Raw genomic sequence first — 14,953 nt, forward strand, 5'->3', positions numbered from 1 at the left:
ATAGTTATTGAAATCTTCGTTGTTCACATACGAAGCTTGCTCCACACTCTCAAATCCATCAGCATAATTTACGAAAGTCGCCAGTGATGCCGACTCGGTTGAACTTTGATTTTCTTTGGTCAGCGCAGCCAACTCTGTAGAAATAGTAGTCATCTGAGCAGTTAAGGCAGTGAACGCATCAAATTCATGAATTCCAGCAGATTTCCTTATCGCAGATCTCTCATTTGTCCACTGATAACTATTAATAGTCATTTGCTCAAGAATCTCATAAGCCTCCGCAGGAAATTTAGAAAATATAGATCTTTCAGTAGCAGCATCCACAAAAATACGAGTCGGCCCATTCAAACCATTACAGAATAATTCTATCTGTTCCAAATCTGGAAAGTTATGGTTCAGACACTTTCTTAGCAATTCCTTGTAACGCACCCAAGCTCCATAAATTAGCTCATAATCTTGCTGTTTGAATGTGGTGATCTCAATTTTCATTTGGGCAGACTTGGCAGGCGGAAAATACTTAGCCAGAAACTTAGAAGCCATGTCAACCCATGTAGTAATACTCCCAAGAGACAGTGACTGTAACCAACTACGAGCATTGTACCTAAGAGAGAACGGGAACAATCGTATTATGATGGTTTCCTCAGTAACATCATGAATTTTCACCGTGTCAACAATCTCCAGAAAAGTATACAGATGCAAATTCGGATCATCAGTAGCTGCACCCCTATATTGATTTTGTTGCACCATATTGATCAAAGCTTGCTTCAAATCAAAATTATTTGTCATGATATTCTGCCGAGCAATTCCAGAATAATGATTGTTGATCACCGGTCTGAAATGATCTCTGATTGGCACCTTAGCATTATTTTCAACTCTTTCCCTTTCTTCAGACATGAGTTGCAACTCTTCTCTTCTAGCTTTTCTCAAGGCTTTTGCAGTCTTCTCGATTTTCGGATCAAAAAGTAGTGAGTCTTAACTTTGGCTTTTTCGCATAAACTGCATAAAAAAAGAGAAAATTTTAAAATTAGAAACAATAAAATAAAATAAAATGCTCTAAATAAAAATGAAGAATAATTAGCGCAATTTAATATAAAACAAATAAAATTCACTCCCCGACAACGGCACCAAAAACTTATTGCGTGTTTTTCGCTCGCAAGCATACGATGTGAAGTTTTAATATAGAAAATGAGTCTATGTCGATCCCACAAAATGAATAAAATGATATTATATTAAATATTTGAAACTAATCAAATCCTAATCCTATGTAGAGCTACGAAGATGGTTTGAGTTTAATAAAACTAAAATTTGCAAGAAATAAAATTAAATAACGACAAATTCTCTAGACAAAAATTCAATAGGAGATGAATTCTAGCGGTTTGACTTCACTTGACTATCCACCATAATTTATTTCTAATGATTGTTTAATTACAAATTCTTTTAGTTCATTAGTCAAGAATCCCTATTATTTTCTACTCCATCCCTCAAGTGTTAAGCAGAAATTCGTATTCAATTACAAACTCAATATTTCTATCCAATTTCAATTATGAAATCTGGAAAATAGTTCAGTGATTCTTTTAACAACTTATATGGAGTTATTTGCCTCTCGAACAATATAAATACCAAAGATGTATTTTCCTATGTCGTATTCAAAATCGCCTCTCTCGAGTGATAGATTCCAAATAATATATCATTCAATCTATGGTCAGTAAATTGAAAACATTAAAATCAGGAAAACACAAATAAAATGTGCGAAGAATTCAAATATATAAATCAAAATATCCAAATCATGGTTTCCAGTCAAGATCCGTCTACCTCTAGACTAAGAAATTACTTCATTATAAACTTAAATATCAAATAAAACATGTTTTTCAAACAATGCATCAAACTAGAAAATTAGAGTTTTAAAGAGAAACTAAAACGAAGATAGAATAAGCTTCTCCGTCGTCGGATGCCGCCGTCTTCCGCCTTCGTACCAAGTTCTTTAGCTCTTGTGAACTCCCCCAAAACTCTCAACATTCGTCCTTCTCCTCCGAAAAAGTCTCAAAACCACCCTCGTATCTTTTTTTTCAAATCAAGAAATCCCCTTAAAATTCCGTCCAAAAAGATTCCAAATTTAACACACCCGCGCCCTCTACCGGCGCAGGTGCACCGCGATGAATTCGAAGACAGCGTGGGTGCACTGTGGACATGGCGCAGGGGCACCGATCGATTCATAAATTCTTCAAAAATGAACTACAGGGCGCGGGTGCGCCTGGCTTGGGCGCATGTGCGCCTGGTTGCAATTCATTTTTTCTTTGCTTAAATTCCTTATTCTATCGTTTTTCCTTCATTTCTTATCAAAATTTTTTTGTCATCGGGATTCCTGCAACTACACAAACAACAAAAATACATGCATAATATCGCTCGATAAATAACAAAGGCCAAGTTAAAACATATAAAATATAAGTGCAAAAATTGCACTTATCAGTTGGGCTTATTATCTCCAACAGTAGCAGAAACTCTTAGCATTCGAGAGGCGCTTAGCTGGTTGAATGATCTACACTTAGAAAATTTTATTCTTGAATCGGATGCAAAGGTGGTTATCGATGCTATACAATCTATGTCGGTTGATGTCTCGTATATGGGTCAAATTATAGAAGATTGTATGTTCCTTTCTTTGGAACTACCTTCAGTCTCTTTTTTTTTTTTGCACGTCGATCAGCGAACCACACAACTCATAAGCTAGCTAGGGCAGCTGGTTCCTTGTCTGGTTGTGAATGGAGAGTTATTCCCCCTCCTTATCTTGTGTACGATGTTTCTTTTTATGATTTCATGCAATGAAAATTGTTTTCCCTTCAAATTAAAAAAAAATAAAAAAGAAGATAAATGATGTTATGTAAGCATGTAAATATTTTGATGTCTTTTGTGGACTTGTGGTGGCAAATATGAGATTAGTTCTCCGGGATGAGCTCTGATGAGGGATTTTACAAAAGAATGAAAGTTTAAGATGCATATCGGCAAATACCAAATTATATGCTTGTGTACAACGAACGTGATTACGGGACCCAAAGGCTCTAATGGTTTCCACATTTACACATATTTCATCACCACGAAATGAAGCAATTGATTTCATTTGATATGCATGATTATGTTGTTAGACACGTCCAAAACATGTTTTAAGATTTTGATTATGTATATTTTATTACATATGTATGTTTGTTGAGTCTTTAGACTCAATGTACCGATGTAGATGAAAATGAAGAAGTTAATGATCTAAAAGTTGGTCATGGGACTGAGTAGTCGAGGAGGCGGGAAGAATTTGCATGACACGAATGTCTGAGAACCTTATGTCAATAATGTTCACGAAAGTTAATGCATTTTATCAATGTTATGCATGTTTATTTGGAACTCATGTTTTAGCATGTCATTTTAAGATCAAATCATGTTTTAAATACGCTATTTTGAAAATCACATATTTTTATAGTTTCAAGTTTTGTTCGTATGATGTATTTCTGGCGTTCCGATATGTGTTAGCATCGTTATGTTCCAAGAGATTTTTATACAAGTGCCGATCCATGAAATTTTGAGTAGTTGATCGAAGTTAATTTTATACAGGATTTATGATACTTATTCTTAACATATATGGTGATGCTCTCTGTCCTTAAATTATTCTTTGGTGTGTGAAATGAGATGGGCATTGTCCGAAATTAAAGAAAAATCTTGATGGTAAATAGCGAATAAAATTATATTATTACCATTAATTAGAATATCATTAATGAGAGAGAGAGAGAAATTGTTTATTACTATTAGCAATCGGTTTTGCAAAAAAAAATTAATTAAAAAATGTAAGTGATATTTACACTAAAATTTTATGTAAGAATAATAATATTAAAATATAAAAATATTCATAATAAAATATTAATTTACAATAATAATTTCAATGACAATAAAGAAACTATATCAAAATAATTTATGCATTATTTGCACTTATATTACAATATTATACCGGTTAACTTTATGCAATATAATGTTTTAAAACCAATTAAAAATATTGTGTTTAATGGGTTAAAAATAGTAAATTATTATTTTTATTTTCTTTTTAATATAATGTGATTTTATTTGTATAATAAATTTTGAAACTTATTTAATAACATATATGGTGATACTCACTATTCATATATTATCTTAAAGACAACTTCCATAGATGTGTAAACCATCGGTTTCGAAAAAAAAATAATAATTAAAAAATGTAAGTGATATTTACGGTAAAAGTTTGTGTAAGAATAATAATAATCGAATATTAAAATATACAAATATTCATAATAAAATATTAACTTTACAATAATAATTTCATTGATAACAAAGAAGCTATATCAAAATAGTTATTTTATTGTTTGCACTTATATTTCAGTAGTATACAGGACAATTTTATGCAATATGATGTTTTAAAAACAAATTTGAAATGTTGTGTTTAATGGGTTAAAAATAATAAATTTTTGTTTTTATTTTTATTTTTTTCTAATATAGTGTGCTTTTATTAATATAATAAATTACTAGTATCTCACCGTGCGATGCACGAAATATTATTTATATATAATGTAATATAATAAAAATATGAGATGATATGTATTTTTTGGCTATACAATAAAACGTAAATACATTAATTTGACAATGAGAATTACTTTAACGTGCGAAAAGAAATTATTATAAATTATGAAAAAATTCCTCAAATACAATAATTGTTGATGAGTTATTGAGTTCATCATGCCTTCGTATTTTGTCAAAATCAAAAGAATATTCACGGATCCACTGCTCTTGCCATAGTGGTAACACGTGTTTCGATTCAAAGGCAAATAGTTGAATCGTATAATAATTATATTTTTCTGAATATTCATTTATTTATGGATTTTTTCATTATGATGAATAAACATGTATAATAGAATCTGGTAGAATTTATGGTGATTTTCGAATCAAATCTACTACATTTTATACTTTTAAGTGTATAGATTTCTGCATGTTTTATGGTCTGTGCATGTATGATTTTTAGAACCTGATTTTTTAAAAGTTGTAAGTTAATGATTATATGTTTTCCATGTAGTTTCTGCATTTTTTTTTATTTGAGGAGCACAAGAATCGTGAGTATTGAGTTCAAATGAAATACAAACAGGAACGCAACTTCACTTTCAAATTTACAAATCAAAATAAAAACATATATAGAAAACTCACTTTTTTATGGTGGCATGAATCTTTGAACCCTGAATAGAAATTAAAAATTATTTTAAAGAACGATATAGTACAAGATGATAGGATTTTTTTAAAGAAAAGTATTGAAAAAAAAAATTGATCATTCAATGCTGAAAATGTCATCTTGATCTTTACCAAAGATAGTCAGCTTGTAGCAGCGAACCAACCGCACTTTTAAGTGTCCAGAACATCTTCTTCGGGGTAGGTTGATTGATCAAACTGAAAAGTGGTGTCGTTGTTATCTCTTGATGGTCTTCAAAATACCCTTTCAAATCAAATGCTGGAGGAAAGAGGCAGAGACTTCTATGTATATAATAGATGCCAAAACCAGGGGCACAAATATACATTAATTATGTATGAGAATATGTATGGACAGTTGAATTAAATATGCCTGTTTGCATAAATCGAAAACATATTAATTATGTATTAGAATATATATCTGTATGTGGGCATATATATAAAACATATTAATTTTGTATTTGAATATGTATCGAACGGTTTGTATTCTGGAATATTTAGAAAGCGGAACACTTAATTAGTTAATGGTTTATGTATGTGTGTACAGGAACCGAGAAAATACATTAAGTTTGTTTCTGATTATACTCTTGGTTGTGTGTTTGTTGAATTGAGACTTCCCTGATTTGTTCTTGGGTTGCTTTGATCGAGTTGATATATTAGACAAGCGTATTAACATACACAATGCAAAAATTTTGCCCACCATTTACACCATTTTACACCCAATGCCCATGCAATTAATACATATAACTCATAGTTTTTGGGCAATGCAGTAAATACACAATGCAAAAACTTTGTTCATCATTCATTCTTTTATAGTAGAATAGTAGAGAAGAGGTAGATTTTATAGTAGAGATAGATATATACCCTAGCTAACTCACAATTAAGGCAATACAAACACTCGGATACTTGCAGAAGCAAATTCCCCCATAAATGGCTCAAAAATTTATGGTGGCGTTACTAAAAACTGTTAACGACATCACTAGAGAAAGGGAATGGAAATGGCAAGCATACCAATACTCCTAACAGCAACACAACTACCCCAACAGAGACATACAATTGGCCAGGATCAGTGATCTCTTCGGACAATGGTGCGATAGGCCCTCGTTGCAAGAAAAATATTAGAACTAACCAATAGAATGCGACGTCATTCGACAGAGAGCCCAATCCAAGAAGCACAAGGGAGGCAGTAGTAAATCGAGACCAAACCTGCGAAAAATTGGTAAGATCAGTCGAAGTCATGCTCTTAGCTTCTGATAGATCACGGAATTTTCTTGTTGTGAACGTTGGAGATGGTACAGTTTCGCAACATTTCTTGTTATTCGACGTGTACCTTTCTTCCCCATATGGCGAAAGAAATACGACCACCATCAAGTTCTCCGGCAGGGATGCTATTGATGGCATTAATCAGAAGTCCAGCCCAGGCCCATATTACGAGTGGGTTTATGGAAACCGGGGTGCCTTCTTTCAGGACGTCTCCAAGAAATAGCTTAGCTATGTCCAAAAGAGAGAAAAAAACAAGAAAGAAAGTGTATTTCAATGGATAATCTGCAAATAATTGTTAGCATCATTCTGGCATCATTGTCTCTCATTTGCTAAAGAAAGAGAGCATAGAATATTTAGATATACGAAGAAAAATAGTTTAAATTTCAGACTGATTTTTTATTGTAACAACACTCAAAGACAAAAGGAAATAAGTTATACCTAATGCCCCAACTAGAAGGGATTCGTGGAATACCGAGGGGTCAACAAGAAGACCTAGTTCATCAGGTGGCGGCAAGAGAAATCCTAAAAGCAAAAGAACAAAGCCCAACGAAAACCCTGCCAAAGGACCAGCTACTGAAAATCTCAAGAGATCTTCACGCTTTGGTACTATATTTAGAATCCTTGTTATGGCACCGAAAGATCCTATCTGTAAATAGAACCTTTTAGATTTTTTCCACGTGAGCATGCACAGGCACAAAAAATTATGCAGATTGCAATAAAAGTATGGAATGTGGGAATATTTTTTTATAATTTATATACTATGTCGAGTTAATTACTTCTGCCATTGAAAAGAGGAAATACATAAACATATAATACACCCACAAGCAAGCAACGTTAGAAGAATTATGTGTTGTGCCTAGGATTCTCTTCCAAAGCCCATTCCACATCTTGACCTTCCTACAGCTTAAAATATCGGGTCATTTTTAAGCACGTGATTCATAGCTTTAAGCTAAGTTTTGATGGATGAAATTAGATTTGAAACAGGATTTGAAACCAAGGCACTTGAAAATCCATTGATTTGAAATTACTTGTAGTTTGACATAACGTCATATGGTTTCAACATGAACAAAAGAATGTTGGACTATAATTTCGAATTTAGTGCTTAAATAACATTTTTCCCCAACTACATGTGATGGATTTGAGATGCCAAGTTGAAATCTACTATTTCTCCACTAGTCTTGGTGCAAGAATTTATTGAGATGCGCAACTTCCCTGGCTTATGCATTTACAAAAATTTGTATTTATGTTGTTATCTAGAGACAGGATGTCCATTTACAAGAATCTCGGAATGTAGAAAATTGCCTTTTGCTGTTTTTGAAATTTTCATTTTAAAACTTTTTTAGATACTTGATGATTTTTGTTCTTTTATTTCAGGGTGAAATGAATTTGGTTAAATACCGAGGACAGAAATGCATGAATGTGTTATGTATTTATCTTTTTCTTGTATTAGGAATTCTTTTACTTATGTTATACACTTCATGCATTTAGAGGTGTCATATAATCCTTCTTTGAAGTAAGACCAAGTCAAGAGTAAAGTTCACCAAGTACATTAAGAAAAGAGATGAAAACGTACATTTCACATATTTAACAACGTTCACAAACAAGATCCAATGATGAGAAAAGCAAGACAACTGAACTGAGAAGCATTGGCAGTTTGAATCGTACGCAATAGCGAAGATAACTTACCTGCCAACTAGGAACAAAATACGGGACACCCAGCTTAATACCATATTCTTTTGCAACTAGAAAATGGCTGATTTCATGTACACCCAGGACAAGTGCCGTAACAAGAGCTCCAGGAAGGCCATTTCCCAACAAGTCGATATCATCAAAAGCAGATCTGGAGTATAAATAAAAAATAATGACTAGTGACTACATCATGCTGCTTTCAAGTACTTTGTGAATCTTCGGTTTTTTACTTAACCTCGGAAAATAAAGGACAGGCAAAATAAAATATGAAATCCATAACACAATGAAGCAGATAAGAGACTTGCCCACAATGACATGAGAAGAAGCAATGCAAAAGAATTCCCCAAGTGATTGTAGGAACGACAACAAATTGAGGTGAAGCAAATGATTGAAGAACTTAGTGGCATTTTTGTATAACAAAACACACAGCAACAGAAACGTTTGAGCACTTTCAAAGCAAGGTTTTGACATGCCATGGCTTTTTTTCTAGAACATTTCCATAGATTGTTTCAGATGCTTTGTAAAACATTTGTTAAATATAATTATAAGAAAAAAGCACAACATGAACAAAAACATACACTAGATTTGCTTGTAATGCTGGAACATTGCGAATAAGTAGGGTGAATACAGTGACCAATCCAAAAGCACCAGCAGCAAACCACTCAGGAACAGCTACGTCGCTCAAACCAAATAGAAAACCATCAATATCCACGATTGAAAGCCATTTTTGAAATCTAAATCTTCTATAAATTCTTAGAGCTTATAAACTACCAGTAGTATCTGGTTGCAAGGTCTTCCTTGGCACCACAACTGCTACAGGTTTATCGTCCTCAGGGTTAATTAGAAGAAATAATTTCAATAAATCTCCAAATTTGTCCTACAATTAGAACATGAGAAACATGTAAAATAGCATGACATGGCTGAGAAACAGCACAAATAAAAGACTGATTCACCAACCTCCATTCTCATTTTTATTTTCTCATAACTTTTTGCAGCCACCCCTCGCAGGTTTCCCTTGAACAATACCCCACCCTACATCAATAAATAATAATTTGTGTCACCACTTACACCATATGTATTATGGTACACCATAGGGATGAGCCTTTGGATTTGTGAAGTGTCACTAGGCAAACACTTTCAATCAGGGAATCTAGAAATTAGGTGACCTTATAAATAACTGATTAAAATAAGAAATCATCCAAAGAACTCACTTCATATGGTTCTTGGCTGGTCACAAAGAATGTATCAAAACCAAATACTTGATCCTTCAAAATTTCAATTGTTTCCTTAGGAATTCTCAACGATTCATCGAATTCCTGCCGCTGTTCATGGTGTTGAGAAAAATATAAGATTTACTATTATAGAAAGAGACATCTGACCACGAGGTTTATACAATGTCATCATTACTTCTAAATTCTTATCACCTTCACCCCTGGCAGAGGCGATCCACTGGCAAATTGAACAACATCAGCATCCTGTTAAAACACAATTTCAACAAATAAAGGAGGTAAACTTCAACAAAACAAAACACCTTCTCACTAAAGGTGCAATGAAAGAAGAGAAAAGAGGGATATATATTCGTGTAGACAAGCTGACAGCCAAAATCCAAAATCAAAACCAGAATTTCAAATATGAATCTACTATAATTTCACCCGTAGATAATAACGTTTCCATGGATGCATTTTACTTCCTTCTCATCTTTCACAATTCTACTTAACTGTTTTGATACCATTACCATAACATTAAAGTAGCAGCAATGAAATACAAAGGCCCTCCCTACTATGATCAGCACCCCACACATCCAACGGACCAACAACCAGGACCACTATTCACCTCCACCAAAATACAGAACAAGGACAAAGCAGGATTTGTTCTGGGAAAAACTCGGCGAGCAAATAAAAAATGAAAAAGTACGACGTGCGAGCCAAAAAGTGTCAACGAAGTATGAAACACATATCAAAAGTACCTCAACTTTGTCCTGAGCATTAATCGTTTCCTCATCGTTATTGTTTACCATGCTTTGTGACTCAAGCATGTCTGACTCAGCAGGCTGGTTGTCACCCTAGAAAATAGCACTGCAATTCAGCACCCGAAAACATGATAATCTTGAAATTTTTCTACTGAAAGTTAAATCCACCACAAGAACCATTTTTTATATTATACGAAGGACACAGATCATTCAGCACAGTCTGAAGAACCTTTCTGCTACTCATTCCAGAAATTTGGAATACCAAACACAATTCACCATTCTCTCCATTAAATCAGATCCTTCCAAATCCAAACCGCACTCGGACAATGTACAAACTATATCCAAGAATACGAAACATACACAGCACAACCCATAACCCACAAATGCACAGTTGCTAAAGCTACACCCATACAAAACCACAAAATTACCTCCTCATTATTACTCTCGGGTTCAGTCCCCGTCTCACTCAATCTGCGGACAGTCCTCAAATTCCCCCTTAACGCGGCCCTAAACACGCAGAAGTACAGAACACAACTCAGTTCCATCACATTGATCAAATCACTCGCAAATCATTAATCAACAAATACCTCGAGAACCCAACTGAGCCGAGGCTCCAGCAGCGCCCAAATGCTGGAGATGGAACGCGAATGTTACTGCAGGAGCTGCATTTCGCCAATGGTAAAACAAAAATCCCGCCAAAACTTGTGGACAAACTCATCGCAAGTAAAACGAAAACAGTGAATGATCCGTTTATCTAAATTCTAAATCCTACAGAGATTGAACACGGGAATTCGAACGGTTTACGCGGGTGTGGCTTCGAATTTTGACAGATTTTGAAAATGGGAGCTTGGGAAGTTGGAAGTTTGCAAATATCTTATCCCTTGTAAGAATGAAATGCGCGAATATCCAAATCCAAATGTTTCTGATCGTTTATTATTTTGTTCGTTGCTTTGGTTAAAATAAATTGTTGGGCTTAATTTGAATCAACTCCATAGGCCCAATTTATGGCCAATCCTGTCATAACTAACTAAATTTTCTGGTATGGTGTGAGACAACAAAATTTTTTTCTAGTTTTGCCACTTGCTTGCAGCCAAATTTTCACAACAGTTTCTTTTATTTTTTCTTCAATTGAAAATCTAACTGCTTACCCACATATATTTTCGTAACACAAAATTTTAATAACATACATTATATTACACTCGCAACGCGTGTGCTCCGTAACTAGTAATGATAATAGAGCCCTTTGTTTGGAGAAATCACTTATCTTTTTTAAAAAAATTGAATTTTTTTTTAAATGTGTATTATGTTTTTACAAAAACTCTTTTGAAAAAACACTTTATTAGAAGTCCAAATTTTTTGTTTTTGGACTTCTACTTCTAGTTTTATTTAAAAATTGAAACAAAAGCATTTTTCAATATATATCGAGACACCAAAAATGCTTTTACTTTTTTATTAATAAAAGCAGTTAAAATTCTAAACTTGTATAAGAACTTTTTAAATTTATAACTTTTGTATCCAAACTGACTCTTAGTCGTAAAAATTTATTTAAAAAACTAAATGAAGGTGTATTTAATCAAGAAATTTAAATATTTTTTTAAAATAATAGACTTTGTAGATTAGATAAATTTTTATTGAATTTCATATAATTTCAAGATAAATTTTAAAAAATATATTATTGTACTAAATCAGTAACCTCGTGTTTCAATTTTATAATATATGTTGATGTGAAAAATATATTTAAAAATATAATTTACAATTTTATTAATTTTGAATAAAAATATGATAGTTTATAAAATAATTGAAAATATGAAATAATTAAAAAAATCATTTAAATAATTAATAAAAATTTAAATTTTTTTCATATAAAATTTATTATCGCTTTCAGTTCTATGGAACAACAAAATTTTATAATTTTTATAATAATTGTATTTAAAAAATAATAATAAATTTATTTTAGATTTCAAATTATTATAAAAAAAATAGTGAATTAATAATTAGAAAGTATTCGTACTTTAATCAACAAAACAAACAAACAATATTTGAAGATAAACGTGGATAATTAAGTAGTGTAAATATAAAAATATATTTTGACGATGAAATATTGTTATATATATATGAGTTTTTGATATGGTGATATGTGAGTACCGCTGAAATGGCATCTTGTATGCAGTGTTCTAAAAAACTTGATTAAGTCTTGCTTCAGCTTGAAGCTTCTCCAAACGCTTCGCTTCGGCCAAAAGTGATAAAAAAGCGGTCAAACATAAGTTGACCATGTAAAGTGTCATTAAATACACTTAAATGTGACTTTTCTAAAAACCAAAATCGACTAATAAGACGAAAATAAATCATAAAGTAGCGATTTTACTAGTGAGCAATATTACAATATTGTATGACTAAGTGTAACGATGATGTGAATGTTGTACATATTGAGGGATTAGACCAATTAATTTATTTTATGTTCGATGACACGTGATATGAAATAAATTGAATTAGAATCTCACAAAGAATTAATGCATAACACTTGAACTTATTATATTTATTCATTATTTACTCCGTTAATTTTGTGAGATGACTAAAATTATAGTTTAAATTGAAACGCTTTTTTACGCTTAAACGTACTCTTAAGCTCGTAGAAATCGCGCTTAAGCTTAAAAAGCTTGAAGCTTGGCTCCTACACTTTGATACGCTTCACGCTTTTTAGAACCTTGCTTGTATGCTAACGTAAGTGCTTGTTGAGAGAGAGAGAGAGAGAGACCCTAAATTTAACCTTAATTAAGCATGTAATAAACAATAATCATAGATAACTATGGAAAACTTAAATAAATGCTAAACCGATAGAATACAACAGGGTAATAAAACCAATATACAACACAATTGAAATAATTCAATATCCTAGCTACTACTCCTGCAGCTCTTCTTGGCCACCACCTAATCCCAAATTTTGGTGGAAAACCTGCAATTTCCCCGTTGAATGGGGTGTCAAGAAAACATAGAAAACATTGGATGTGAGCATTAAAGCTCAGTACGAGAGTACGAATATACATATACATGCATGCACATGCTAAAATTCTATCTCGAGCTATCCTTGTCGCTTCTGACCAGCTCCTGCCCCACCTATTGCCATGCACACATACAAAACAAAGCAATAGCCGGATAACTCCGGTGAGAAATAAAATCTCAGTATAAACAACAAAACATGCAATATAATAAACATGAATGCAATGCATGTTTCAAATGAAGGCTATCAAGTCTGATATCAATCGAATATTGGTTCTTGGGATCCCGGGGAATAAAATTCTTAAACGAATCACCAACTCACCCAATCGAGGTGACGTCAAGTATTTTATATCCCTTGACTTTGGTGCAACTATAGTGAGTCTTCTGGCTCTGGAAGTAACTCTATATTCCGTGCCACTCAACTACAACCCTCCAAACGTCATATGCACTCTAGGCCTTTCAACCCTCTGTGCTTTTCAGGCTGGAGTTCAAGATGAATGCAACATAATCTGTATGCATTAAAGACTGTAAAACATCTTGAACATCAAAGCACATAAGAAAATAAAGCAACAAAAGCATCAAAAGCACATAAAGACATATAATCAAACAGGTATGTGATTAACAAGGGAATACTCGAGAATAATAGCTATTTCGAGCGTTCTATCCCCTCTGGATTAGCTGTCATTTATACCTTTCAATGTCGAGTCTGAAAGTACTTCAAATCTGAAAATACAATCATCAACAACATATATAAAAATCTGCTCAACTTCTCAACTCAATCTCAAGTGCAAATGCTATCAAACCTTGCTTCAAATCCTTCTCGGTTCGACTCGGAGATCTCGAGTTCGGCAAACTTCGATATAAAGCTGAAATGACATGTAGAGTAACTAACAAGATCACATTCAACTCAAACCATGCTTCTTTCAATCAACAATATCAAAGTCTTGACATTTTGCGAATCGACGGCATAACGGCTACAAATCGACAACCCAAACAATATCCAAATCAATCCAACAATCAATACATCCCATAATCCTCTTTATATCAACCATAAAAATGCTCAAAACCACAAAATCAGAAAGCATATTTTCGAAAATAGCTTCATAAATCCATAGAAAATCCGAACGACAGTCTTTTTCCAAACCGTCTGCGAATACATAATCGGTACAGCTCATATATGCATATATCTTAAAATCATGAATTTCCATCTTCAACATAAAAATAAAATCTAAGAAAAGTGAATGAAACTTGTACCAAAACGAAGCTCTCGGAGCGGCGATCGCAGATATATATTTATCTCGAATTTCTGACGGCCGGATCACAAGATATCGGAGCTTTTGTGGACAAAAATGGCGTGAGAAATGGTTTCAGCCGTCTCTGCCCTTTCTTTTCTGTTCTCCACGTGAAAAATGTCTGAATATAAGTGTAAGTTTAGATAAATATTATCCAAATCGCAGTTTAGTCCCTAAACTTTTGGCTATTTGCAATTCAGTCTCCAAAAAAGCGATTTAATTCAATTTCAATCCTTATTCATTTAAGAATATTAGAATTTCATTCTAAACTCTAAATATTCTCAAATTAAATATTTTCGAATTAAAATTAAATAATTATGGGCCTTACAGGTTGCGTCATTAAATTTTCTATAATCTATACACACACGCCAACCTGTAATTGTCCTAGTAGGTATTAGCTCATTTTGCTTGCTCTTAATGACAGTTATTCCCCCTTTTTTTGGTACACATTGAACAGGACTCACCCATGCACTATTAGAAATTGGGTAAATAATACCTGCATCCA

The 14,953-nt window shown here is 33.1% G+C and overlaps 1 protein-coding gene across 1 annotated transcript; it reads right to left on the reverse strand.

Annotated features, from left to right (window-relative positions):
- Positions 1 to 6,051: 6,051 nt before the first annotated feature.
- LOC140865678 (probable zinc metalloprotease EGY2, chloroplastic) lies at positions 6,052 to 10,907 on the reverse strand. The gene is made up of 12 exons (XM_073270395.1): positions 10,747 to 10,907; positions 10,588 to 10,666; positions 10,157 to 10,252; positions 9,615 to 9,665; positions 9,402 to 9,512; positions 9,148 to 9,222; positions 8,962 to 9,067; positions 8,769 to 8,862; positions 8,188 to 8,341; positions 6,940 to 7,147; positions 6,569 to 6,729; positions 6,052 to 6,444 (listed from the first exon to the last, which is right to left on the reverse strand). Exons 1-12 carry the CDS (start codon positions 10,875 to 10,877, stop codon positions 6,196 to 6,198), a joined length of 1,515 nt encoding a protein of 504 aa, XP_073126496.1. The 5' UTR covers positions 10,878 to 10,907; the 3' UTR covers positions 6,052 to 6,195.
- Positions 10,908 to 14,953: the final 4,046 nt, after the last annotated feature.

This window comes from Henckelia pumila, chromosome 4 (assembly GCF_033568475.1).
Source record: "Henckelia pumila isolate YLH828 chromosome 4, ASM3356847v2, whole genome shotgun sequence".
NCBI classification, from domain to species: Eukaryota; Viridiplantae; Streptophyta; class Magnoliopsida; order Lamiales; family Gesneriaceae; genus Henckelia; species Henckelia pumila.